This window comes from Chiloscyllium punctatum, chromosome 11 (assembly GCF_047496795.1).
Source record: "Chiloscyllium punctatum isolate Juve2018m chromosome 11, sChiPun1.3, whole genome shotgun sequence".
NCBI lineage: Eukaryota > Metazoa > Chordata > Chondrichthyes > Orectolobiformes > Hemiscylliidae > Chiloscyllium > Chiloscyllium punctatum.
The window spans coordinates 70743485-70768501 of NC_092749.1; the positions used below are offsets into that span (position 1 = coordinate 70743485).

Below are 25017 nucleotides of genomic sequence, written 5' to 3' on the forward strand. Positions count from 1 at the left end.
TTTCTATATACGTCATTAGCGACAAAAGAATGTATTGTATTATGCGTTTCAGATTTAGTCTCAATTTCTTCATAAATAAAACTCCTATGGTCTAGGGGAAGAAGTTCAGTCTATTTAGACTCTCCCTATAGCTCAAACCCTCGAGTGCCAAAAACATCCTCATAAATCTTTTCTACACCCTTTCAAATTTAGCAACACCCTTCCTATAACAGAATTGTATGCAATATTCTAAAAGTCACCTTATCTATGTCTTGTACAGCTCCAAGTTGACATCCCAATTTCGAAACTTAATGTACTGACCATGAAAGTAAGTGTGCCAAATGCCTTCTTCACGACCCTTTTAGCCTGTGACTCCACTTTCAAGGAACGATGTATGTGCATCCCTCTTCTCTTCTGTTCAGCAACACTCTCCAGGACCTTAACATTAAGTGTAGAAGTCCTGTCCCAACTTGGCTTATTAAAATGCAACACCCTACATTTATCAAAACTGAACTCCATCTGCCACTCCTTGGCCCATTTTCCTACCTGATCAAGGTCTTATTGTACGCCGAGGTAACCTTGTTCCCTGTCCACTACACCACCAACTCTGGTGTCATCTGCAAACTTACTAAGCCATACCTCCTATATTCACATTCAAAATGATTTATTAAATGACAAAAAGCAGTGGACCCAGCACTGATCCTTGTGGCACACTGCTGGTCACAGACCTCTAGTCTGAAAAACAGACCTCTTGTATAAGAATAATATCAGACGCAAGTCCTATACTATTGAAGGTTAAGTAGATTTCATAGAATTGTTTATGACGCTAAGTGGTCACCATTAAGGGAAGTTAAACTAGTAATGATCAAAGAATATTAACTAAACTTAATTAAACATTGATTTACAACAGAAACCATATTTAAAATAATCCGCCACGTCAGCTCATAAATGCAAAGGTCTTAGAGAGTTCAAAATGCATTTGTGCGTTAGACTGATTTTGAACTGCATGATGTTTTCTTTATGGGAAGCTTAGGGCACTATTATACTTGACACTAGTCAGCAATTATACGGTTACTGGAAATTCTGGTATTGCCTTATTGTAGTTAGGTAGTTTGAGCATTTATTTATAAATAAAGATATAATAAATGGTTTTAAATGCTCTATAGTACAAACATGAGCATAATATTTTTCATACAAAGACTGCAAATGAATAGATGAAAAACTTACGGAAGATATACAATATTTATAATTTATAAACAAAAATTAAGACACCTCAAAATTATTGCACTTGCATTCTTTTTCATATTTTTCCTCTTACAGACTATATCTCGTAACTACTTGACATGTATCTACACTGGAATTACTTCTCTAGTAATAGAAAAGCCCATCCAAAATTTTGGACTTTTTAAAAATCAAATGTACTATATTCAGTGTAAAAATTAATTTACAGTAACATCTTGTTACATTGTAAATATACATAACCAAAATCACTTACAGTACAGTTGCCTAAATATTAACATTTGTTACACTGAAACATGACATTTCAAAATAAAACTTAAGTAGATGGTCAGCAGTTTCTTGTATTTACATGTGATGTTGAAGCTGCTTAGGCAGCAGGCATAATTGCTAATATGCTACAAAGTTCCAGTTTGTTTGTACATATTACATGCACACAAAGCATTCCATCATAATAAGCACACGGAAAGTATAAAAAAAATCCTCTACAACTTCCAGAAGAGACTAAAGCTAGTATTGATCGAATCTTGAATAGACTAGTGCAATATACTATAATATTAGAAGTATTTTCAAGGGTCCATTACATATCTTACAGCTCTATGGTATGGTTTTCCACAATGGATATAAGGGATGCAAATGAAGTTCAGATGATTCAATGCAATCTTTCAGATTTCCTTCATTTCGCAGGTATTATATATTTCCATATCATATCATTGATGAAATGATCAATGTGTTGATACAAATAATCACAAGTTACTTATGCAAGGATTACCCTAACGGTCTATGTAATGTGTGAATTGGTTTCAATGTTTCTCTTTTCTAATTATCAGAAGATGAGGAAGGGTGCAAATCTCTCTCCAGACCATATTGGCAATATTTCTTTTGCAAAGTTTGTTAGCATCATTCAGGAGTGTTAGACATCATAGGGCCAAAAAGTCTTAGGGAGTGTGTACTTCTGGTTTACTCCAATAGGTTCATCTAATCAACTAGTGAACATAAATTGTACTTTTATATTTTAACTGCACAAACTTAATACTCAATTTCAGTAGTTATTTGTAGGTGCTGTTGTCTTGTCATTTATAAGTGCCCCATGGCAATGAATGATACTCAGGTAAGTGAATGATGAATACATAAAAGTCAGACACTTCTGGAGGAAGTTTCCTGTGCAGGCACTATCACACTGACACTAACTTTTGATCTATTAACAGGAAGTTCACTTCTCGTGTGACAGTCAGATGGTTTCACACTTGCCTCTTCTTGCTTTAGTAGGTTTCTTAAGTCTAGGGTCAGACGAAACATACTCAGATATTGGATCTTCTGGTTGGGATTCAATAACACAACTACTTTAGCTACAAAAATAATTGTGATGGTATAATTAACTGGTGGAATGTTGACTGTAGAGCATCTATGCGAATCATTTGGTGCTTCCTATACTGAGACACCCCATATAACTCAAGAATGGCATTCAGTGACTAAAATGACAAATTTCTACTTCCATCTCTGGATTGCCTCACCCATTGAAGAACAAAGACGGGGAAAAGATCTTAACAAATTTGTAGTCCGTATCATCAATGCAGACAAGTAGATCTTAGAGAATTCTTTCCTGCATTATTATTGTTTTGTTCTTTCTTGCCATCATTACATTCTTGGAGACAAATAAACCAATAATATCTGTTCAGATATATAGTAAATGATCACTAGTATTTTTTTCGTAAATTATTTACCAAACGCAAGTTCAGATCTTTTTTACATCCAGACTCACTCTTGTTGTTCATCACAACTACTGCTCCAATTCATGATGGAAAACTAAGTGCCTTAACCAGTGTATTATCGGGCTGGTGAAATGCACTGCTGGCTTTCCAAAGTAGTTTTGCGTTCCATAACGTGCCTTATTTACATCCCCAACAGGGATGTGGCTATGAATTTCTTCAGATATTTTGCCGTTCCCTTAAAAGTAGCGATTACCTGGGAATGGCTGTGAAATTTTAGTATTTTTTGCAACTGGCATCAGTGATGCATGCGGTCATTGGTTCAAGTATTTAGTATTTCAACAATATCTGTTACTGTCAGACCACAACTACTATAATGCAGTCTAATTCTATCTTCTTGTAGCATTCATACTAATATGTAAACTTTGATGAAAATAATATCACACCCAGACAGAACATTTGAAGATGCTACACGAGTGTAAAATAACATGGAAAGTACCTGCCTGTCTCAGAGTAAATATTAAGGCCACAGCAATACAGCATACAAGAAAGAGCAAATGCTGTCTTTGAAAAAACAGTCATTTTCAAACACAACAGAATTGCTAAGGCAGCTAGATCTGATGCTTTTAAAAACTGTTCCTCCAAATGACTTGTATTGTTAGCTAGAGTGGGAGCCATGTTTGTCAGGAACTCATGAGGTAATGCCATTGTATTACCTACAGTAACAGGTCTCTTCCCAATTCAGAATCAAACACTTAAGAGTGGAGCATTCAACACAGAGCACCAATTCCATCAATTCTCAATTTATATAGAAGCGTTGTTTGAGGAAGCAGCCTGGCCCTGATCTCGTGAGGTTTGACTTGCTTGTGCTATCTTCTCCCATTGAGCAAGGTTTTCCCTGAAAAGCAGAAATGCACAGGAATATTAAAATGCCATCTTCCATTCAACATTTCAAAATCATTTATTTTTCTAAATACAAAATGGTGGTTTCTAGGAATTAGCTCTTCCTGTTTCCCCTATAATGGGATAAAGGACAGATATGAAATTATATCCATGGGGGATGAAATGGGATAGAATTACACAATAAGAAGTCACAAACTGTTAACAACACAAAACTTAAAGCACCAAGACAATTTTGCTATTTCCTGATTTGCACATCCCTGTGGCTTCTCCAGGTCAGTTTAATTAAATTTTGTGGGATTATTTCAATTAAAACCAGACCAAAACTACTGAAATTAATTCCACATGATGAAGTCAAATGTAATATGGATGGAAACTACTTTTAGTTGCTGATTTTAGATTCAGAAGCTCTTGCATCAATATCTTACAGAATCAAAATACTCACTGGCCCTAGCAACATAGAACATGTTACATCACTGTAGGTCATAAGTCTGATCGTGCTAAATCTTTAAAAGAGCTATCCAATTAATCCCAATCCTTGACCATTTTGTCACAGCCCTAAATTTGCCTCCCTTAAAAGCACTTTCTAATTTCCCTTGAATTAATCTGGTCATGTTACCCTTCATTACAAAGCATAACATGTCATTGCTTAAGAGACCTTCTTCTTAAGTCAACTCCAGTTCTTTTGCCAATATCCTTAAATTAGTATTCTCTGATTACTCACTCTCCCACCAGTACAAATATATTTCTTCATGTTTTCTCTAGACAACCTAGGTTAGATTCCCTACAGTGTGGAAACAGGCCCTTCGGCCCAACCTGTCCACACCGACCCATTTCCCTCTGACTAATGCACCTAACACTATGGACAATTTAGCATCGCCAATTCACCTGACCTGCACATCCCTGCCCACTGCTGGACAGGGATGAAGGGGTGGGTGGGGGACTGTTTTTGATATGGGAGGAGGTGTTGGATGGGGCTGGGTGTTGGGCAGGGTCAGGAGGCGGTGTTGAATGGGTTGGGGGAGGGGGGTGGAGTTGGCCTGGGGCTGGAGGGGGGCAGTGTTGGATGGGGTAGGGGGCTGGGGGAGTTGTTGGAGGGGCAGGCGGAGGACGGGGGCAGTGTTGGACAGGGTTGGGGGAGGGGGAGGCGGTGTTGACCAGGGGCTCGCACCACGCTGTGTGCTTCTACGGTCTCCTGAACAGGGAGTAGCCTTTAAAAACTCCGAGCCCCAGAGGAAAGGCATTTAATCAATTAACCGAACGAAATAGTGCCCACCCATCACGTTCGGATAATCGAGGTTCCCCAGTACAACATCAGCTTGTTAACGGGGGTGCTTCTTGAGCTTGTAAAGCTTCTCTGTCCTTGAGCACTGTGCTTATCCTTGTCTTGAATCATTGTAAAGTGTGGAATGTAAGCAAAGTTGTTTGTATCACTTTATACATAAAGGCTGACTGTTCAGCTTGAGAGCTAAACACAAGGCCCTGAAGATATTAACACCTTGGTTAGAATGGGGGGTAGGGGTCGGTTCAGTCCAAGGATAATGACATTTGCTGTCAGTGTGGTTGGAAGGGTCATTGGGCGAGAGATTGTCAGGTGCAGTTAGCTGCTCCTCCTACAACTGCAGGAATTCAGCCCTTTGTGCATGTCTCAACATTTACACTCACGGACCTCTTCCAGTCTACACAATTCTGTACATAAAGACCCCATACAGACAACAAGCAAAACTAATATCATTTATAAAGTACCTTGCAAGAACTGTAACAAATACTACATTGGACAAACAGGCAGAAAACTAGCTACCAGGATACATGAACACCAACTAGCCACAAAAAGATACGACCCACTCTCACTAGTATCATTACATACAGATAAGGAAGGACACCACTTAGACTGGGACAACACATCCATCCTAGGATGAGCCAAATAGCGACATGCACGAGAATTCCTAGAAGCATGGCATTCCAACCCGAACTCTATCAACAAACACAATGACTTGGATCCCATTTACCAAGGTTGTAAAAACAATGGCTGCAGATGCTGGAAACCAAATTCTGGATTAGAGCGGTGCTGGAAAAGCCCAGCAGTTCAGACAACATCCCAGGAGCAGGAAAATTGACATTTTGGGCAAAAGCCCTTTGCCCGAAACATTGATTTTCCTGCTCCTCAGATGCTACCTGAACTGCTGTGCTTTTCCAGCACCACGCTAATCCAGAATCCCATTTACCAACCCTTGACAGAAAAAAAAACAGGAAATGACATCACCCCAGGAAATTACATCACCAACCCAAGGAAACCAAAACACATAAATAGAAAGCGGGCTACACCATCAGTGCTTCACCTGGAGGCTCACTGACGATGTTACCTAGTATGGTGATGAAACATCAGAAAACAAACCATCCAGCTCAGTGAGCAAACCTACATCCACACAAGACAAAAATGTGAGGTTGTTTAGGAAGCACCTGTGATAGTGACACAAACCTATCCCATACTGAGGCAAGGAAGGGATGGTAGTTGAAAGAATCTTGGGTGACCAGGGATGTGGAACATCTAGTCAAGAGGAAGAAGCAGTTTGGATTAGAAACTGGCTTTCTGAAAGAAGGCAGTGGAGTGGTGGTTGATGGAAAATATTCAGCCTGGAGTCCGGTTAGGAGTGGTGTGCCACAAGGATCTGTTTTGGGACCATTGCTATTTGTCATTTTTATAAATGACTTAGATGCAGGCATAGGTGGATGGATTAGTAAATTTGCAGATGGCACTAAAATCGGTGGGGTAGTGGACAGTTCGAAAGAATGTTACAGGTTGCAGGGGGGCTTGGATAAACTGCAGAATTGGGCTGAGAGGTGGCAAATGGAGTTCAATGCAGCTAAATGTGAGGTGATGCACTTTGGGAAGAATAACAGGAAGGCAGAGTACTAGTGTGGATGTGCAGAGGGATCTTGGAGTCCATGCACATAGATCCCTGAAAGTTGCCACCCAGGTGGATAGTGCTGTTAAGAAGACACACGTTGTGTTAGGTTTCATTCGTAGAGGGATTGAGTTCCGAAGCCGCAATATCATGCTGCAACTATACAAAACGGTAGTGCGGCCACACTTGGAATATTATGTACAGTTCTGATCGCCATATTTCGAGAAGGATGTGGAAGCATCGGAAAAGATGCAGAGGAGGTTTACCAGGATGTTGCCTGGTCTGGAGGGAAGGTCTTATGAGAAAAGGCTGAGAGACTTGGGTCTGTTCTCATTGGAAAGAAGATGGCTAAGAGGGGATTTGATAGAGATATACAAGATGATCAGAGGATTAGATAGGGTAGACAGTGTAAGTGTCTCTTAGGATGATGACGTCAGCGTGTACGAGGGGGCATAACTACAATTTAAGGGGTGATAGATTTAAGACATATTAGCAAATTTTGAGAAGATTTGTAGCTCAGGTTGAAGTTTTGGATGGAGGTTTGCTCGCTGAGATGAAAGCATATATATCAGAGGCAGGTTCTTTACTCAGAGAGTGGTAACGGCGTGGAATGCCCTACCTGCCAATTTAGTCAACTCAGCCACATTAGGGAGATTTGAACAATCCTTGGATAAGCACAAGGATGATGATGGGATAGTGTAGGGGGACGAGCTCAGAATAGTTCACAGGTCGGTGCAACATCGAGGGCTGAAGGGCCTCTTTTGCACTGTATTGTTCTATGTTCTAAGGAAGCTTATTTAAGGTTGAAGAGACAAGGATCAGACAGGTCTTTAGAGGGTTCCAAGGTAGCTAGGAAGGAGCTGAAGACCATGAAAACACTTTAGTGGATAGGATTAAGGAAAACCTTAAGGCATTCTACGCTTATGTGAGGAACAAGAGGATGGCTGGAGTGAGGATAGGGCCGATCAGGGATACTGGAGGGAACTTGCACCTGGAGTCAGAGAAGGTAGCGGAGGTCCTCAATTAATACTTTGCTTCAGTATTCACTAGTGAGAAGGACCTTGGGAGGACAGTGTGAAATAGACTGATATGCTCAAACAGATTGATGATAAATGTGCTGAAAGTTTTGGAAAACATAATGACAGATAAATCCCCTGGGCCAGATGGGATATACCCTATGTTACTACAGGAAGCGAGGAAAGAGATTGCTGTGCCTTTGATGATGATCTTTGCGTCCTCACTGTCCACTGGAGTAATGCCAGATGATTGGAGGGTGGCTATTTTATTCCTTTGTTCAAGAAAGGGAATAGGGATAATCCTGGGAATTACAGACCAGTTATTCTTACATCTGTAGTGGGCAAAGTATGGGAGAGAATGTTGAGAGATAGGATTTATGATTATTTGGAAAATCATAGCTTGATTAGAGATAGTTAGCATGGCTTTGTAAGGCGCAGGTCATGCCTCACAAACCTTATTGAATTCTTTGAGAATGTGACAAAATACGCTGCTGAAGGTAGAGCAATGATGTGGTGTACATGGATTTTAGCAAGGCATTTGATAAGGTCCCCATGGGAGGCTCATTCAGAAAGTAAGGAGACATGGGATACAGGGAAATTTGGCAGCCTGGTTACAGAATTAGCTGGTGCATAGAAGATATAGGGTGGTGGTAGATGGGAAGTATTCAGCCTGGAGCTTGGTAACCAGTTGTATTCTACAGGAATCAGTTCTGGAACCTCTGCTCTTTGTGATTTTTAAAAATGATTAGATTAGATTCCCTGTAGTGTGGAAACAGGCCCTTTGGCCCATCAAGTCCATATCGACCCTCTGAAGAGTAACCCACCCAGACCCAATATTACCCCTGACGAATGCACCTCAAACTTTGGGCAATTTAGCATTGCCGATTCACCTAACCTGCACATCTTTGGAGTGTAGGAGGAAACCAAAGCACCTGGACGAAACCCACACAGACACAGGGAGAATATGCAAATTCCACACAGACAGTTACCCGAGATGGGAATCGAACCCGGGTCCCTGGCGCTGTGAGGCAGCAGTGCTAACCACTGAGCCACCATGCTGCCCTGACTTGAATGAGGAAGTGGAAGGGTGGGTTAGTAAGTTTGCCGATGATGTGAAGGTTGGTGGAGTTGTGGATAGTGTGAAAGGGTTATGTAGGTTGCAACCGGACATTGACAGGATGCAGAAATAGGCTGATAAGTGGCAGATGGAGTTCAACCTGGCAAAGTTGTGAAGTGATTCACTTTGGAAAGCCAAATTTGAATGTAGAATACAGGGTTAAAGGCGGGATTATTGGCAGTGTGGAGGAGCAGAGGGATCTTGGAGTCCATGTCCAAAGATCCCTCAAAGTTGCCACCCAAGTTGATAGGGTTGTTAAGAAGGCATATGGTGTGTTGGTTTTCATTAGCAGGGGGACTAAGTTCAAGAGCCACAAGGTTATAGAGCTCTGGTCAGACCACACTTGGAATATCATGTTCAGTTCTGGTCACCTCATCGTAAGATGTGGAAGCTTTAGAGAGGGCGCAGAGGAGAGTTACCAGGATGTTGCCTGGACTGGACGGCATGTCTTATGATGAAAGGTTGAGGGAGCTATGGCTTTTCTCATTGAAGCAAACAAGGATGAGAGGTGACTTGATAGAGGTGTACAAGATGATAAGACGCATAGATAGAGTTGTTAGCCAGAGACGTTTTCCCATTGCAGAAATGTCTATCATGAGGGGACATATTGTTAAAGTAATTGGAGGGAATGTGTAGGGGAGATTTCAGAGGTAGATTCTTTACACAGATAATGGTGGGTGTGTGAAATGCACTGCCAGCAGTAGCACTAGAGTCAGATATATTAGGGACATTTAAGCGACTCTTGGATAGGCACATGGAAGATTGTACAATGAAGGGGATGTAGGTTAATCTGATCTTACAGTAGGATAAAAGGCCGGCGCAACATTGAGGGCCAAAGGGCTTGTACTGTTCTGTACTGTTCTAAAAGAATGTGTCATTAAAAAATTCAAGTTTATGAAGGAATTTGACAGGATGGATACTGTAAGGTTGATTCCCCTGTCTTTGGAGTTCTAGAATAAAGTGGCACAATTTAGGATAAGGAGTCAGATCAGGAGAATTTTTTTTATCATTTCAAGAGTTGTGAATCTTTGGAATTCTTTATGTTAGGCAGTTCTGGATGTGTCATGATTGAATCTATTTAAGGCTAAGATAGATTCTTGGTCAGTTAGGAAATCAAGGGATGGTAGGCGAGTGGGAATGTAGACTTTAAACCAATGATCAGTTACCAGGTGTCCCGGTTTCCTCCCACAGCCCAAAAATGTGTAAGTTAGGCAGATTGGCCAAGGGAAATGCCCCATGGTGTCTGGAAATGTGTAAGCTAGGTGGGCTAGCCATGGGAAATGTGGGGTTACAGGTTGGGGTGGGGGCAGGAGTGTGGGGCGAGTTCTGGATGGGATGCTCTTCAGAGGATCGGTGTAGACTCATGGGTCAAATAGCCTCTTGCTGCACTAGAAGGATTCTATGATCACACTAAACAGCAAAGCAGGGTTGATGGGGCATATAGTTTTTCTCTGATCCTATTTTGTGTATTTTTATTTTTATGATTGAAATTGAACAGTTTTGTTCCACTGCAAAAGCTGTATGGAGATTTCTACCATTAGTATTGACAGCCATGTTGTGTCTAAAAGTGTGGCGCTGTAAAAGCACAGCAGGTCAGGCAGCATTCGAGGAGCAGGAGAATTGATGTTCCAGACATAAATCCTTCATGAAGGGCTTACGCTCGAAATGTTGACTCTCTTGTTCCTTAGAATTTGCCTGACCTGTTATGCTTTTCCAGCTCCACACTTTTAGACTCTGACTCCCCAGCATCTGCAGTCCTCACTTTCTCCAAAGGATAAAGATTGGTGTTTCCAAGAAGATTCTGTATGTCTAGGATCATTGTTGGTCCTCAATAGAGTTAATTTGAGTAAGTCACTCTGTACTGGGACCATTATGCTGAACTATGAAAGCTTTACAAATCATGTTTACACTTCTCAATTTCTTCTGTATTTAAATATGCTTGCTTCATTTAATTGATGAGGGTAATGCAGGATCTAATGCATTATAAAATGGCCAATGTCATAAACTCCTACCTGCAAGACCCGAGCAGTTGCGAGGTTGATGGGAAGACCTCTGAAAGTGTACGGTAACAAGGCACGGCTACACCAGTAAAGAAAACAACCTGTGTAAAAGAAAAATATTTAGCTCTTCAAACTCCCTTGAAGATCAGCTTGGCTGTTTATGTGCGGAAATTCAATAAGGATGAGATATCAAAATGAATATTTTGTGTCAGTATTTACTGTGGAGAAGTACCTGGCAGCCAGGGAACTTAGAGAAATAAAAATTGATGTCTCGTAGACAGTTCATATTACTGAGTCTTAAAACGCATAAACGTAGATAAATCCCTAGGACCTGATCGGATGTTCCCCAGAACCTTGTGGGAAGCTAGGGAAGAGATTGCTGGGCCCACTGCTGAGGGGTGACCTTATTGAGGTTTATAAAATCATGAGGTGCATGGGTACAGTGAACAGCCAAGGTCTTTTTCCTAAGGCTGTGTCCAAAACTAGAGGGCATTGGTTGAAAGTGAGAGGGGAAAGATTTAAAAAGGATCCAAGATATAACATTTTCACACAAAGGATGCGGCATGAATGAGCTGCCAGAGGAAGTGGTGAAGGTGAGTACAATTACATTTAAAAGGCACCTGGATGGGTACATGAATAGGAAGGATTTGGGGGATATGGGCCAAGTGCTGGCAAATGGGACTAGATCAGGTTGGGTTCTGATCAGCGTGGGTGAGTTGGACCAAAGGATCTGTTTCCGAGCTGTATGACTCTATAATTCTATATAATAAAATATGTTGACACAGTTTTTTCAAAGAACAAAGAGAACAAAGAAAATTTACAACCCAGGAACCCTTCAGCCCACCAAGCCTGAGCCAATCCAAATCCACTGTCATCAGACAGGTAATCTAGAGGTCTAGGCTAACGCTCTGGGAACATGGTTTTAAATCCCACCATAGAAACTGGTAGAATTTACATTTAATTAACATCTAGAATTAAAAGCTAGTTTAATAGTGATTGCTAAAAATTTGTCAATTTTCATAAAAAAACTCATACACAAATGTCCTTTAGGAGAGGAAATCTATCACCCTTACCTAGTGTGGCCTACATATGACTCCAGACCCACAACAATGTAGTTAAAGCTTATTTTCCCCTGAAAGCCACTCACTCGTGTCAAACCACTACAAAGTTTGAAGCACTTTCTTAGGTTCAAATCACAAGTAACATTCTGTCATTGGATCAAGTGATCTATATGGACTTCAGTAAGGCGTTCGACAAGGTTCCCCATGGGAGACTGATTAGCAAGGTTAGATCACACGGAATACAGGGAGAACTAGCCATTTGGATACAGAACTGGCTCAAAGGTAGAAGACAGAGTGTGGTGGTGGAGGGTTGTTTTTCAGACTGGAGGCCTGTGACCAGTGGAGTGCCACAAGGATCGGTGCTGGGTCCTCTACTTTTTTGTCATTTGCATAAATGATTTTGATGCGAGCATAAGAGGTACAGTTAGTAAGTTTGCAGATGACACCAAAATTGAAGGTGTAGTGAACAGATTAAAACAGGATCTTGACCAGATGGGCCAATGGGCTGAGAAGTGACAGATGGAGCTTAATTCAGATAAATGCGAGTTGCTGCATTTTGGGAAAGCAAATCTTAGCAGGACATATACACTTAATGGTGAGGTCCTAGGGAGTGTTGCTGAACAATAAGACCTTGGAGTGCAGGTTCATAACTCCTTGAAAGTGGAGTCGCAGGTAGATAGGATAGTGAAGAAGGCATTTAGTATGATTTCCTGGTCAGAGTATTGAGTACAGGAGTTGGGAGGTCATGTTGCGGCTATACAGGACATTGGTTAGGCCACTGTCGGAATACTGCGTGCAATTCTGGTCTCCTTCCTATTGGAAAGATGTTGTGAAACTTGAAAGGGTTCAGAGAAGATTTACAAGGATGTTGCCAGGGTTGGAGGATTTGAGCTATAGGGAGAGGCTGAACAGGCTGGGGCTGTTTTCCCTGGAGCATTGGAGGCTGAGAGGTGACGTTATAGAGGTTTACAAAATTATGAGGAGCATAGATAGAGTAAATAGGCAAAATCTTTTCCCTGGGGTCGGGGAGTCCAGAACTAGAGGGCATAGGTTTAGGGTAAGAGGGGAAAGATATAAAAGAGACCTAAGGGGCAACCTTTTCACACAGAGGGTGGTACGTGTATGGAATGAGCTGCCAGAGGAAGTGGTGGAGGCTGGTACAATTGCAACATTTAAGAGGCATTTGGATGGGTATACGAATAGGAAGGGTTTAGAGGGGCATGGGCTGGATGTTGGCAAGTAGGACTAGATTGGGTTGGAATATCTGATCGGCATGGATGGGTTGGACCAAAGGGTCTGTTTCCATGCTGTACATCTCTATGACTCTAAGTCCTTATTAAATTTTAATTACTTAATTTTTAATTATCAAAATCGTGAAGACTAATAAGGAAAATGATTGGATTATTAGAAATGGAGAACAGATGGACAACATAGACATCATGCAGGCCCAAGCATGAAAAGGTTGCACAAGCTTCACTTTCTACTTGTATAAAGTAGACGTGCCACTTGTGGGCAGTGGTAAAGTCCCCCCTGCTGTCACCACCACACCCCCAGGTCTGGCCCCACATTTTATAAACCTTTGGGATCGCCAGGGATTTTGGTCTTTGTTTTTTTTTTGCCCTTGGTCACTTTTCAGCCTCACCTGTCCACCTCAATGACATCTTTACATTTATGTGAAATTGGATAGTGATGTTGAAATCTGCACAAAGTTCATGTAGGCAGGAGGAACAACTGCTGTAACGAAGATGTTAAGTGAGGAAAGAGATGTCAGCCGTTATGGTGTGTATCAATTAGTCAACTATTCAAATGAGGTATTAGCAACAGTGAAGAAGAATGTGGGGCATTATCAAATGTTATGCAATACTATTGCGATACAGTCGTTTGGAAACTGTTTATAAGTTAAAGGCACTGAATTTATTAAGTCTTGAGTTATTAGTGAGTTTGTTAATTTCTTTGTAACAAAAATTAGACCACTGATCAAGTTTCTCTACAAACAATGAAGGGGGGAGTTCAAAGAACTGTAACAGTTATGAGTCAGAGGATGGAATGCAGTGCCAAAATAGTGGCATTTAATTGGGCAGAAAGGTGGTACATGGACACCTTGTTCTTTTCCCTGATTAAAACTGGACTGGACAGACTCTTCCATGATCCTTCTCACCTTGCACTCCCAATTCTGGAAGCTGGAATTTCCTTTTTTGGGGCACTTGGTTCCTGGAAAACCTGCCATTATTCAACTCACACCCTGACTAAAGACCAGGCCTTCCCAAAAGTAAGCAACATGGGGGTCTTATTGGCAGGCGAGATCCCCTGTCATCAACATTAAATTTAGTCTCTGGATTTTATGGAAGTTATGAAGAAAGACACTTCAATTTCTTTCTCTAAATCACAATGCAGATTGTAAAATGTTGAGTGTGTGCACCTGCAAGAAATTCACTTAAACCTTAAGCAAGGATGATCACATTCTGTGCCAGGCAGGATGGTTAATGAAGACTGCCTACATCAAAGCAAATGCACAACACTAACCATTGATCAATCACAACTTTCTGAACAGTGAAAATTTCAAAGACAAGTTGTTATTTACCTGGCCACTAGGGATTTCATCATTTTTCTCCCTGTCCATCATAGGGATCGGTTGCATTCCCATTCTTTTCATGTCGTCACCCTACATGCAAAACACCATTTGATTTAATTAACAGAAATTGAAATAAAGCTAATTATGATTATTAATTTCCATTATTCTAATCTTACTTCTCAATCATTACAAAGAGTACATATTGGTTTAAAAACAAGAACTTTGCAAATAATTTATACAAACTGTCTTAACTTATGATCATGTTTCCCACCTAACAGAAATATTACTTCTTACTAGCCTATGGTTCTCTCTCTTTTGGTTTGCTTAAATTGATCATATTATTGACCAACATTGTGAAACTGGGTAAAGTGCTCTTCTACATTGAAAATCAGTGATATTCAGCTTTGACTATGCTAATTATTCCCTGCAATTTATTCTTGCCAATGAATTAAAACTCAGAAAGCTTTAACAAACTGCTGAAGTTTAAAGGGTTTTAATATATTTCGTTCTGGAAATTCTGCTTGCACAGTTCTGCTCTTAATTCCAAATTCTGCAAACAGACTGATTTTTGCAGTGGTTCTTGATATGGCCATTCTATGGTATCTAGTTACGTATAAGTGGCTGAGCTCTGACATATTCAATGGATTCAACTCTGCAAGCCTTACTGATACAGCTATCAAGGGTTTTTTAAAATCATTTTTCATAGGATGTGGGCATTGCAAGCAAGGCAAATATCCGTTACCCATCATTACTTTCCATTGAATGGAATGGTTTGCTAGACCATTTCCATGAACAATGAAGAACTAACTACATTTCTATATATCCTGAATCACAGTTAGGCCAAACCAGGTGAGGAAGGTAGATTTCTGCAGACAGTAAGGAACAAAATTAGCTTTATGATATGCTATGATTGTTTATGGCTGCTGTGATTGTAAGTATCTTTCAATTCCTTATGCCTTCAAGTTGCCATGGTGGAATACGAACCCACGGTATCAAAGCATTAGCCTGGTTCTCTGGATTACTAGTCTAGTGACATGACCAATAGTGCTGCCATCTCTTGACTGCTTTATGACCACTTAAAGACTTTTTCTGGACATAGTTTTTGAATGATGGTTTTGATCTTTAGTTTATCTTCAGGTTTCTGGGCATCTGAAAAACTTCCTGATATTGTCAAGGGCTTAAGAATTCTGCTTATAATGGATAAGTGGGAATGGAATGTGTTCTGAAGGGAGTACATTGTGGATATGTGGGTGTGGCATGAGTGTGTGGAAGAGGTAAGGGTGGAAGACAAATATAGGTATCGTGGGGATTTCGTGGGGCGAGCAGAATATGGAAGATATAGGCAATCAAAGAGATGTGGCAGCAAGGGCATGTGAGGTGAGCATAGGTGGCAGGAGGTGCATAGCATTGCAGGGATGATGAGGAAGAGGTGGATGAAATGGAGACAGGCCTTCCTCCCTGCCCAAGTTGCATCAGTATGCCTCTCCTTCCTCCTTGGGCCTGCTTTTGGAGATGTTGGTCCAAATTTCAGGCTGGTCCTCATACCTCAACATAAATATAACATTGGTGGGCACTGCCAGGCAGGGGGTAAAATCACATTATTGGGAAATGGCCTGACTTACAAATCTGACTTCAAGGAAGAAATCCAGCTTTACTGGGTCCATGGGATCCTTCACCACTCATGGGTATGAGGTTGAGAATAAAAGTTGGTTTAAGAGAAAGACATTCATATTAAAAAGAAAGATAAATATAAAAAGATTTGCAAGAAATGGGGTTACAGAGAGAGAGCAGCAGCATCAGGGCCTGAATAGTGTACTCATGAGCTGTAACTTGTATAACTCAATGTATATTCTGCTTCTTTGAGATTAAACTCAGGCAGAGATCTAGAAATGTTGGCAGAATCTTGTATCCTCCCCATGGTGTATTTTGTGGTGGGGAGGCATTTCGTTAGATGGAAATGTGGTAGTTGGAGACCTCGCCACTTTCCTACTTCCATCTGGTAAAGTCCATGGTGGGAAGGCCCATGGGTGGACTTCCTACACCGCTGCCTGGTGAGGCTCATAACTCAGCACTTAACAGCCTCATCCCACTGTCACTGTATTCCCTGGAGGAATTTCTTGAAACACTACTTTTTGTGGAATCATTAGTTGTGTTATATTCACCAAACAATTTGATTTATGTACCAAATACAAATTAGTTCGCCATTGTGAGTTGTCAATAGTACATAGAACCAGAATGCAAAAAGGTAGGCCCTAGTGAAGGTTCGTTAATTGAGTAGCTTAATCAAAGTTGCTTACGGTTTTACAGTAATGACCTGTGGTTACAGGTAGGATTACAACTGATCACATCTAGGGTACTAGGACATTGCAGCTGCACCTGTTTTAGAATATCGCTGCAGTGACTCAGTCTGGGTATTGTTTACTATTACCAAGTCTGTTATTAAGAATGTTAGAAAAGGCATATACCTCTCCCCAGAATTCAGCATAAATATCATCAGTTGTTGCCCTGCAAACTGGCCATAACTTGGTGACGGAGCAGAGATCACAAGCTGTCATCATTAAACCAATCACCCTGTCTCTGTTGAAAGAGAAGTAAAATAAAACTGAAAAATGTATCAGTCCAGAAGATTATGGTCAGTGCATTACATATTTGATACCCCTAATTTTGATGTATTTGTCCATCAGAAATGTATTCTTTGCAAATTCCTATTTATTCAGCAGCAAAGGCTTTCTACACTGTGTATCATCTCAGTTGTTTTTAATTCTTTCTCACAGAAGTGTTTCACATTAACAAAGGAAATGGAAGAAATATATAACAGGCACATTAGGCTCAATGGCCACAATAGTGCTATAGTTTCTTTGACTCCATGAACAGGGGTTTGCTCTAGTTGTAATGAGAACATATGCAGGTTTTCCTTTTGAGGATAGAAAAATTAGAACAAAGAAAATTACACGATGTCATAAACTTTTTAAAAATTATAATTTTTTTAACAATTTACTTTATGAATGCTTATCTTCAATGGCCAGCAGGTTTAGTACAGAACATAAATTTATGAACACCAAAAGAGTGGAGTTGGGGGTTGGGGCAGGAAATCCTTTTTTTGTTATGTATGGGTTGTTAGAACGTGGAATACCCCACCACCAGAAACAGCAATAGTAACATAATCCGTACTCGAGTAACGGATTTTAAAAAAGGAAACGGGTTAAAAACGTAGAGAAAAAGGAACTAGAAAAATAGAATTCCAGAATGCAGAAAAAAGACATTTGTCCCATTGAGCCTGCCCTAACCTTCCAAAAATAATTTCATTGGACCCAGCACCTCTCAACCCTATCCCAGTAACCCCCTCTATTTACTATGGCTAATCCACCTAACCTTGGACACTGCAAAACATTTTAGCATGGCCAATGTACCTAACTTGCACATCTTTGGACAATGATAGCAAACTGGAGAACCCAATGGAAACTCAGACATCCAGCAGACAGAGGGAGAATGTGCAAACTCCAGACGGTTGCCCAAGACTGGAATCGAAACTGCACCCCTGGCGCTAAGGCAGCTGTGCTAATCAGTATGTCACATTGTTGCCCCAAATGGAGGAACAGCTCTCAACTGTGACACCAGCAATTCATGCAAATGTGCTAACCACTACACCATCAAAACAGTCCAAGAAAGAAAATGGATGGATTGACCTTTAAACCTGATAGGACAAAGAAATTCTAGACTATGAAATTGTGATTCAAGATGTTCACTGCTCCATGAAAATAGGTACTGGCAATGCTCATGTCAACCATCTGAAGACTGGGCAATTTTTACATTTGAACATGTGACTCTGAACCTTGGAAACTCAGCTCCTTATGTAGACTACAAGGAAGACTTCAAAGTAAAACAGGACTGTCAGAAATGATCAGTATGTCTAAGAGTACCTGTGTAGAGAGAAACAGAGTTAACTATTCTGATCTGCAACCTTGCATTCGAGCTTTGAAAGGTTAGAAATGTTATAGGTTTTGAGTGAATGGAAAGAGCAAAGCAGGAAGGAGAACAAAAGAGAGGATTTCTGACAGGAAAAGACAAAAGGAATCAAATGACAATAGGTTTCATGGTGCAAGGCCAAATGGAGTGGTAATAGAACAAGAGAAAAGATTACTTGAATAGAAAAGATGCAAATAGCAGATCCTATATAACAGCTGTCTGAAAGTAAAGCCAAGGAGAGGAAAGAGAAAACAAAGAAATATGAAGCAAAAATTAAGGTTATATAAGAAAATTGCTGATATTTTGCAAAGTATTCAGTTGGAAGATGGAGTGCTGTTTCTCAAATTTCCATTACTTTTCCTTTGAACAGTATAGCAGGCCAGGAACAATGTGGATTTATTTCTCTCTTATTTCCTTGGCTTGCTGTGGATAAAGGTTTTACAGGACCTACTACTCTATCTCTGCTTAAAATTGTGACGCAAGGTGTGTGATTTCTCTATTTTAATACAAATTATTTTAGAGTTCCGATATGAGCTAGTTGCACGTGGCTGCCAGTCCGTATTTCTCAAGGAGTCTAGTCAATAACTTGTAAGAAGTTCTGTAGCTGTGGTGATTTCTCTGAAAAAGCAGTAGATCTCCTGGTGTGAACTGGAGTTTTAATTATGTTGGAAGTGTTCTTAGGAACAAATAAACATTTGTACATTCGACTTTCAGTTTAGAAGCTCAAAGGTTGTTTTTATTCGGGGAAACATCATAGCTTGGAAAAGCTTTTGGGTTTCAGTTTTGGCAATTTTGCAGAAGTCTTGGTTGAATCTGGTTATGTAAAACAGTTGCTCCTGAGCATTCAGAACTGTTAAGAAATAGGTCACCTCAGTATAAGGAGTTTAGATTAAAATTTCCAGACCGGAAGTGTTTGGTTAACACTCTTAGAGGGTTCTGTAGTGTTGAGAACCAAAGAAGGGCCGTTGGATTTTCAAAATCATGATACTGAAATCACAGTTATATCTTTAGCCTTGAACAATAAACTTGATTTGATTTGATTGATTGTAGTCACACGTAGCTAAGTACAATTGGTTCTGCTATTATGTGTGTTTCTTCAACGCAAACTGGCTTAATGTGATTGAAGAAGTTAGACTGTAATTTGTAGAATGTGAACTTTCCTTACCTCTATTGGCTATAACGTAATTCTGGCCTCATTAGCTTAAATCATGTAGCTGTTGTGCAATTTTCTTGTAACATAAGATCGCACGAGAATGGAACTATCGCGTTATATCAGAACAAACTGGACAGTGAGAAGCTTTTGTTCATGAGCAGTGCAGGCAGATCATAGTAAGCAACGACATACAGATCACAGGCTGCTTAGACAGAAAAGTGTGGAATGGTTATAAGAAATGTGTTAGAATAAGATTTGCTGTAGAGAGCTTGCAAGGAGCCACCTGGTATCGGCACCATCTTGAATCCAACCTTTAGTCACTTAATCTCACGTCCTCCACCAATATTGCAGATTGTCCCATTTGATCTCTTTTTTTATCATCCCTGCCTTCAGTCACTCAGAATCTATTACATTTCTAAACTTTCCTGGTTCCAATGAAAGGTTCCAGATCCAAAATGTTAATTTTGATTTTGTAAGGTTTTTTTTCCAGAATTTCGTGTTTACAGTTCAGATTTCCAGTACCCACAGTTGTTTTGCATTTTTTTTTGGAGAGTTCAACTTGTTCATTACAATTTCTACAATGGCAGAAAGCTATCATAATTGAAGCTATCATAATTATTGAATAATATTTAACTTCAGTTTAAATACATAAAACATTTACCTGTGGGTTTGATTGTTGATGTCCAGTGCTCCTGCCTGTAGCAGGTCACTTATCTGCTTCCTGTTTCCAAAATATAGTGCAAGATCAGTTGCAATGATGGCTTTCCGAATGATTTCAAGCAACTGCTCATAATCATCAGCATTCAGATTGGAGAAAATATTATGCCCTTCCAACTGGTGGAAATAAAAAATTCAATAAACAGTACAGAAGCTAATTTTAACCTTTACAATTTTACTGAAAATTATTTACATTTATTTTGTCACTCAGGTCTCATCTCTAAGAAGTCGCTTTTGTTTAAATATCTCTGTATAGAGAAATTGATCTAAAAGCAATTAGATTGTATCGTAACAAATAAAAAATCCTTCCATTTCTTGCACCCAGCCACAGGCTCTCCAATGCCACCTGCACCACGTGTTGAATGTAGGTTTCCATCTGACCTGGTTCTATCATTCCTCCAACAATTACAATTATCACCTCGATCTGTCAAAACGTATCAAGCCAGCATCATTTCTGCTCAACTTTGTTAAATTAACTACACAAAAATTTAATTGAATAGAAGTGTGAACTCCCGTGGCCCTGCAAACTCGATTGCTGCTACTTCTGATCACTTGGCGGAATCTTCTTTAAAGGCCGGAACCCTCCTTTTCATGCCTTCTATCTCCTGATAGTATACTAGTTCCCTTTCCTTAACAGAAAGCTGATATATTTGGTTCACTTTTCTTTCTCAACCTTAAATTCAAAACAGCAAATTGAAGAGCTTCCCTTCAGTGTATAATTCTGTCTTATTAATATGGTGAATGCTTTATTTCACCTAATCTGTTGGATCCATTTCTCCTGGATCTCAAAATGTACAATAGATGCCATGCACAGCTCCCCAAGGATTTTAAAATGTTTGCCTCCAGCCCATGTCCCGCTTTGAATTTATCTTGAATTCAGAAAGTTTACTTCTCTTCATTGGAAATCTGTTCATTTTCACATAATGACAATGAAAGATTATTATCAGACTCAACCTTCAAACCTCAAGGCTTACTGAACTTCTAGTTGTACACTCTGAGCTTACAAGTTTGCTGTTAAGCCAAATTATCCATCACTTCGAAAGGTTTCAACTAATTCATTAGTGTCAGCACAGTTTTCAGCAAACTATTCAACTTTGAATCTTGTTCCTGAACACCTATGATGAGTCAGGATATATTCAAAGGCTTTAAACAGGATTAAACAATATGCAATTCTACATAAAATACTAACAACAATAAGGCACAGTCCAAGCCCATTCCAAAGTATCTAATTTTTTCTCAACTCATTCTGGAGTTGAAGCTTCTTTGTCTCTGTTTTCAAATATCTGGATTACCTACCACTCCTCCTCTTTCCAATCTATTCCTTCTTCATAACAAAAGCCTTTTTGACCCATCCAGCAATCTAATTCTTTTTAGTCAGCTTTTGACAGAGCACAGAATCTTAGTTTCCATCTACAGAATGCAGTCATCCCACATTCAGTTCAACAGTTGAATCCATTCATCTTTTTCTTTTTCATGTCTGTTAATTGTGCAATGAAAACATTTGGTGAAATTAAATTTGGCATCAGGCATGTTGAGGTCAACACTTCTGACAGAGCTCGGAATGGATTTTCTCACTTGATCACAAATGTTTCAGCTCGGTACATGTATGAGAGATGTGAAAATTGAAACATATGGGTCAGGTGACCAGGAAGTTCTCATCTTTGTGGGACTCTCTGGGGTCGAAGGTTCAGATGCCATATTAAAAGACAGCTAGATAACTCTTCACCCACTGCAAGCTTGCAGCATCACTGGAGCCTGAACTAGTCAGTCCCACCACTCGGAGACGTTGCAGAATAGACAGAAACTGGTTGTGAGGTTCAGCGACATTTTGCTGCAAGTTTTGTTCCAGGCTGTCCTTGCCAGAGATAGCAGCAGGAAGTTTTCACACTTGGATGCGGTGGGCTGGACTGAGGTCACAATGTATGTCAGCATGGATGATCCTCACCAAAAGAACCTGAATCACGTGCAGGAACAGGATGAATCCTGCATGAGTAAATGGCACCATTCACTGCAAGCTATCACTAATAGATGCATCAGTGTAGCTGTGCAACTGCAGAGGCATATCATAAGGTGATCACCTGCAAATATTACACGGATGATGTTGACTGAAGATGACAGTAACCTCATACTGCCAATATTCAACACTTCATAGGCAGTACAGCTCCTAATCATTATTGGGAAGAGCTCAGGACCTGGCTAAGTAACCTAATCAAGAGTTCATGCAGCCATTGCCATCAAAAGCAGGAGTTTTCTTTCTGTTTTCAGGAGATGATGGGCCACGATAGGAGGGAGAGGGCCCAGACAAGCAGAGGGGTGCTGGATGTTTGCATCCTAACTCCATTTGAACAGCAGGCAGCAATGCTGACAGGGGACGTCCATGACCAATCCTGAGCCAATGTAGAGACAGGAATCTTACAAAAAACCAGTGAGGAAGATTGCAATCTGCTGTCCTTGTGTGCACAGGCAATGCCACACATTGTCCATATAGGGAACTATGCATCTGCCAGATCCTGAGGAAGTAGCCCTCACTGCCTAGCAGCCAGCACGGTCTGAGATCAAGGACATTAAAAGATTCAGGTGCTTCTAAGCACTCCAGGATCTCGGAGTTCCTTGATCTGCACATTAAGTAGAACCCTTCCCTATTGAGAAAGGCAACTGGTTATTGATAGGGTGCACTGATGGATGTGTGGGAACCATCAATTGCATCCTGCATATGAGTAATCTGCTTTGGCAGTGAAGCTGACTGACCTGGCCGCCTGACTCCTGCATTTGAGGGGAACTGCATAAACTTGTGAACTTTAACAAAGACAGCATCAGTCACCTCTGGAATACACTCAAGTGGCTGCTGTGAAATTTCACTGAGATTCCCTGTGGCTCCGTGAAAGTTGATGGTCGATGTTATTTTCAAGACAGCCACCTTAGGATAGAGCCCAAGTTCTTTTGTGGTCATCCAATTGCTGGCAAATGTAGGAAACAATATCTCGAGACATCCTTAGGTAGCTTTGTATTGCCTCATTGCCAGCTGCAGATAGTTGGACTGAAGCCATAAATGGGGTTTCTGTCTAGTATTCTTTGTCATCAACATGGCCACTTTTGTCCTTCATGCTAGACCAAGATGGTGGCAGCCACTGCAGCTCCCACATACTACACCACCGGTTCCACATCTTCTGCAAAATGACCAGAAGAATAGCAGTGCTGACTTGTGTCAGTGTTCTCAGTTTCAAAAGATCTGTAAAATCACTAATTTGACAAATACAGTTATCCTTCTCTTGCAGGTTTGTGCTGCAAGCCTCCTCCACATGCACTTGATTGTGAGGGAATACCTAGTAATGCCTCCATGTGTTCTCCTCTTCAACCAACATGCATACCATGAAAAGCTCCATCTTATGCCACTTCATAGGACAGCTCCTTGTGACCATGGAGACAGAGCTGGGTATTCACAGTACACCAGTGAAGCTTCCCATGCACAAGTCATATTCCTTGAAGAATCTGCTGATCTTGCCTTGGCATGTCGAGCTTTCAGCAATACCTCAGCTCCTATCTCCCAACTCTTCCCCATCCTTTCCCTTAGACGAACTTCCAGCCAGGATTTCAGAGCTTGCTATTGGTGGAGCACCTGATAGTTCAAACATACCTCTCTTTCCCCATGTCTGCACCCATACTGGAGACATCGCATGATGGTAATCTACCTAAAATGTACTATGTCTCCACATGGTTTCAGGGGATCTTGTTGGAATGTGATGCCATGAATCCTGGAGTAAGGCTGGTTATTTGGTGGAACCCAGTTGACCATGATTCTCCACCACTGGTCTCATGTCCTTCAGTCAGCCAGAAATACTCAAATTTAACTCCTCTCACCCAAAATAAAATCATTCTCCCCTACTGAGTGCAGATGGCCTTGTTCAAACTGAAGGACATTTGTGAATTCTTTCAGATGTGAGATCTTGTTTTCTACTTCAAACTAATATTTTCAACTCTCTCCTGTGACTCAGCAAGTTCCCCACATTCTTTACCTCCCGAAGTGCCTTATAATTCTTGATGGCTTTGTGATCTTGCAAACTCCCTGTTTTAGCTGATCTCCACCACATGATAACTAATTTCTATAACCATCACCCCAAAAGAAGACCAGCACAAAGCAGGCCCCAATGTTACTCCTAACCCTTTATCACCTCATGATGGGTACCACTTGCCTATTACATTTTTTGATCATTCCACATCCCATGAGATCTTATGCTCTCCAACTCCCATCCTCCTACTAGTCACATCCTTGTATGTGAGCTTCTTGCAGAAAGGACCACATCTGGACAGTCACCTCCCTGCTGTGTTCTTCCCTTTCTAGCTATAGCCCCAAATTCCCCAAAACAGAACACACCGAGGTCCTCCAGTCCATCCCTCAACAGTCGATGACCAATTTGTGAACTGGTTGTGTCCCACCACTGCCCTACTGATCCTCCCTTCACTTAGCACCTTGCACTTTATCATGACCCTCAACCACAGCCATCAATTCTCCCATTTGTACTTTAGTATGGCCCTTAACTATAGAAAAACCTCTTTCGCTATTTGGGCTCTCCATTCCCCAAAGCCACATCTTGCCTTCCTCCCCTTAAATGCTTTGCCTGCCTTGGGACAGCTTACAATGCAACAATGATTTAAAGGCATGCCACTAGAAGGTAAAACCAGTAGTA

The 25017-nt window shown here is 40.7% G+C and overlaps 1 protein-coding gene across 6 annotated transcripts in view; it reads right to left on the reverse strand.

The window, feature by feature from the left end:
• Window positions 1-932: 932 nt before the first annotated feature.
• The window catches only part of pde10a (phosphodiesterase 10A), a 452977-nt gene continuing 428892 nt past the window's right edge, over window positions 933-25017 (reverse strand). For 3 of the 6 annotated variants that reach the window (XM_072581018.1, XM_072581019.1, XM_072581020.1), the window contains 5 exons: window positions 20277-20449; window positions 16962-17073; window positions 14506-14586; window positions 10876-10964; window positions 934-3822 (listed from right to left, as the gene is read on the reverse strand). In XM_072581018.1, coding sequence (XP_072437119.1) covers window positions 3729-3822; window positions 10876-10964; window positions 14506-14586; window positions 16962-17073; window positions 20277-20449 — 549 coding nt within the window. In that variant the 3' untranslated portion in view covers window positions 934-3728. Of the gene's footprint in view, window positions 3823-10874; window positions 10965-14505; window positions 14587-16961; window positions 17074-20276; window positions 20450-25017 lie in introns of those variants that run through there. The other 3 variants (XM_072581016.1, XM_072581017.1, XR_011961886.1) reach the window with 2 other exon arrangements.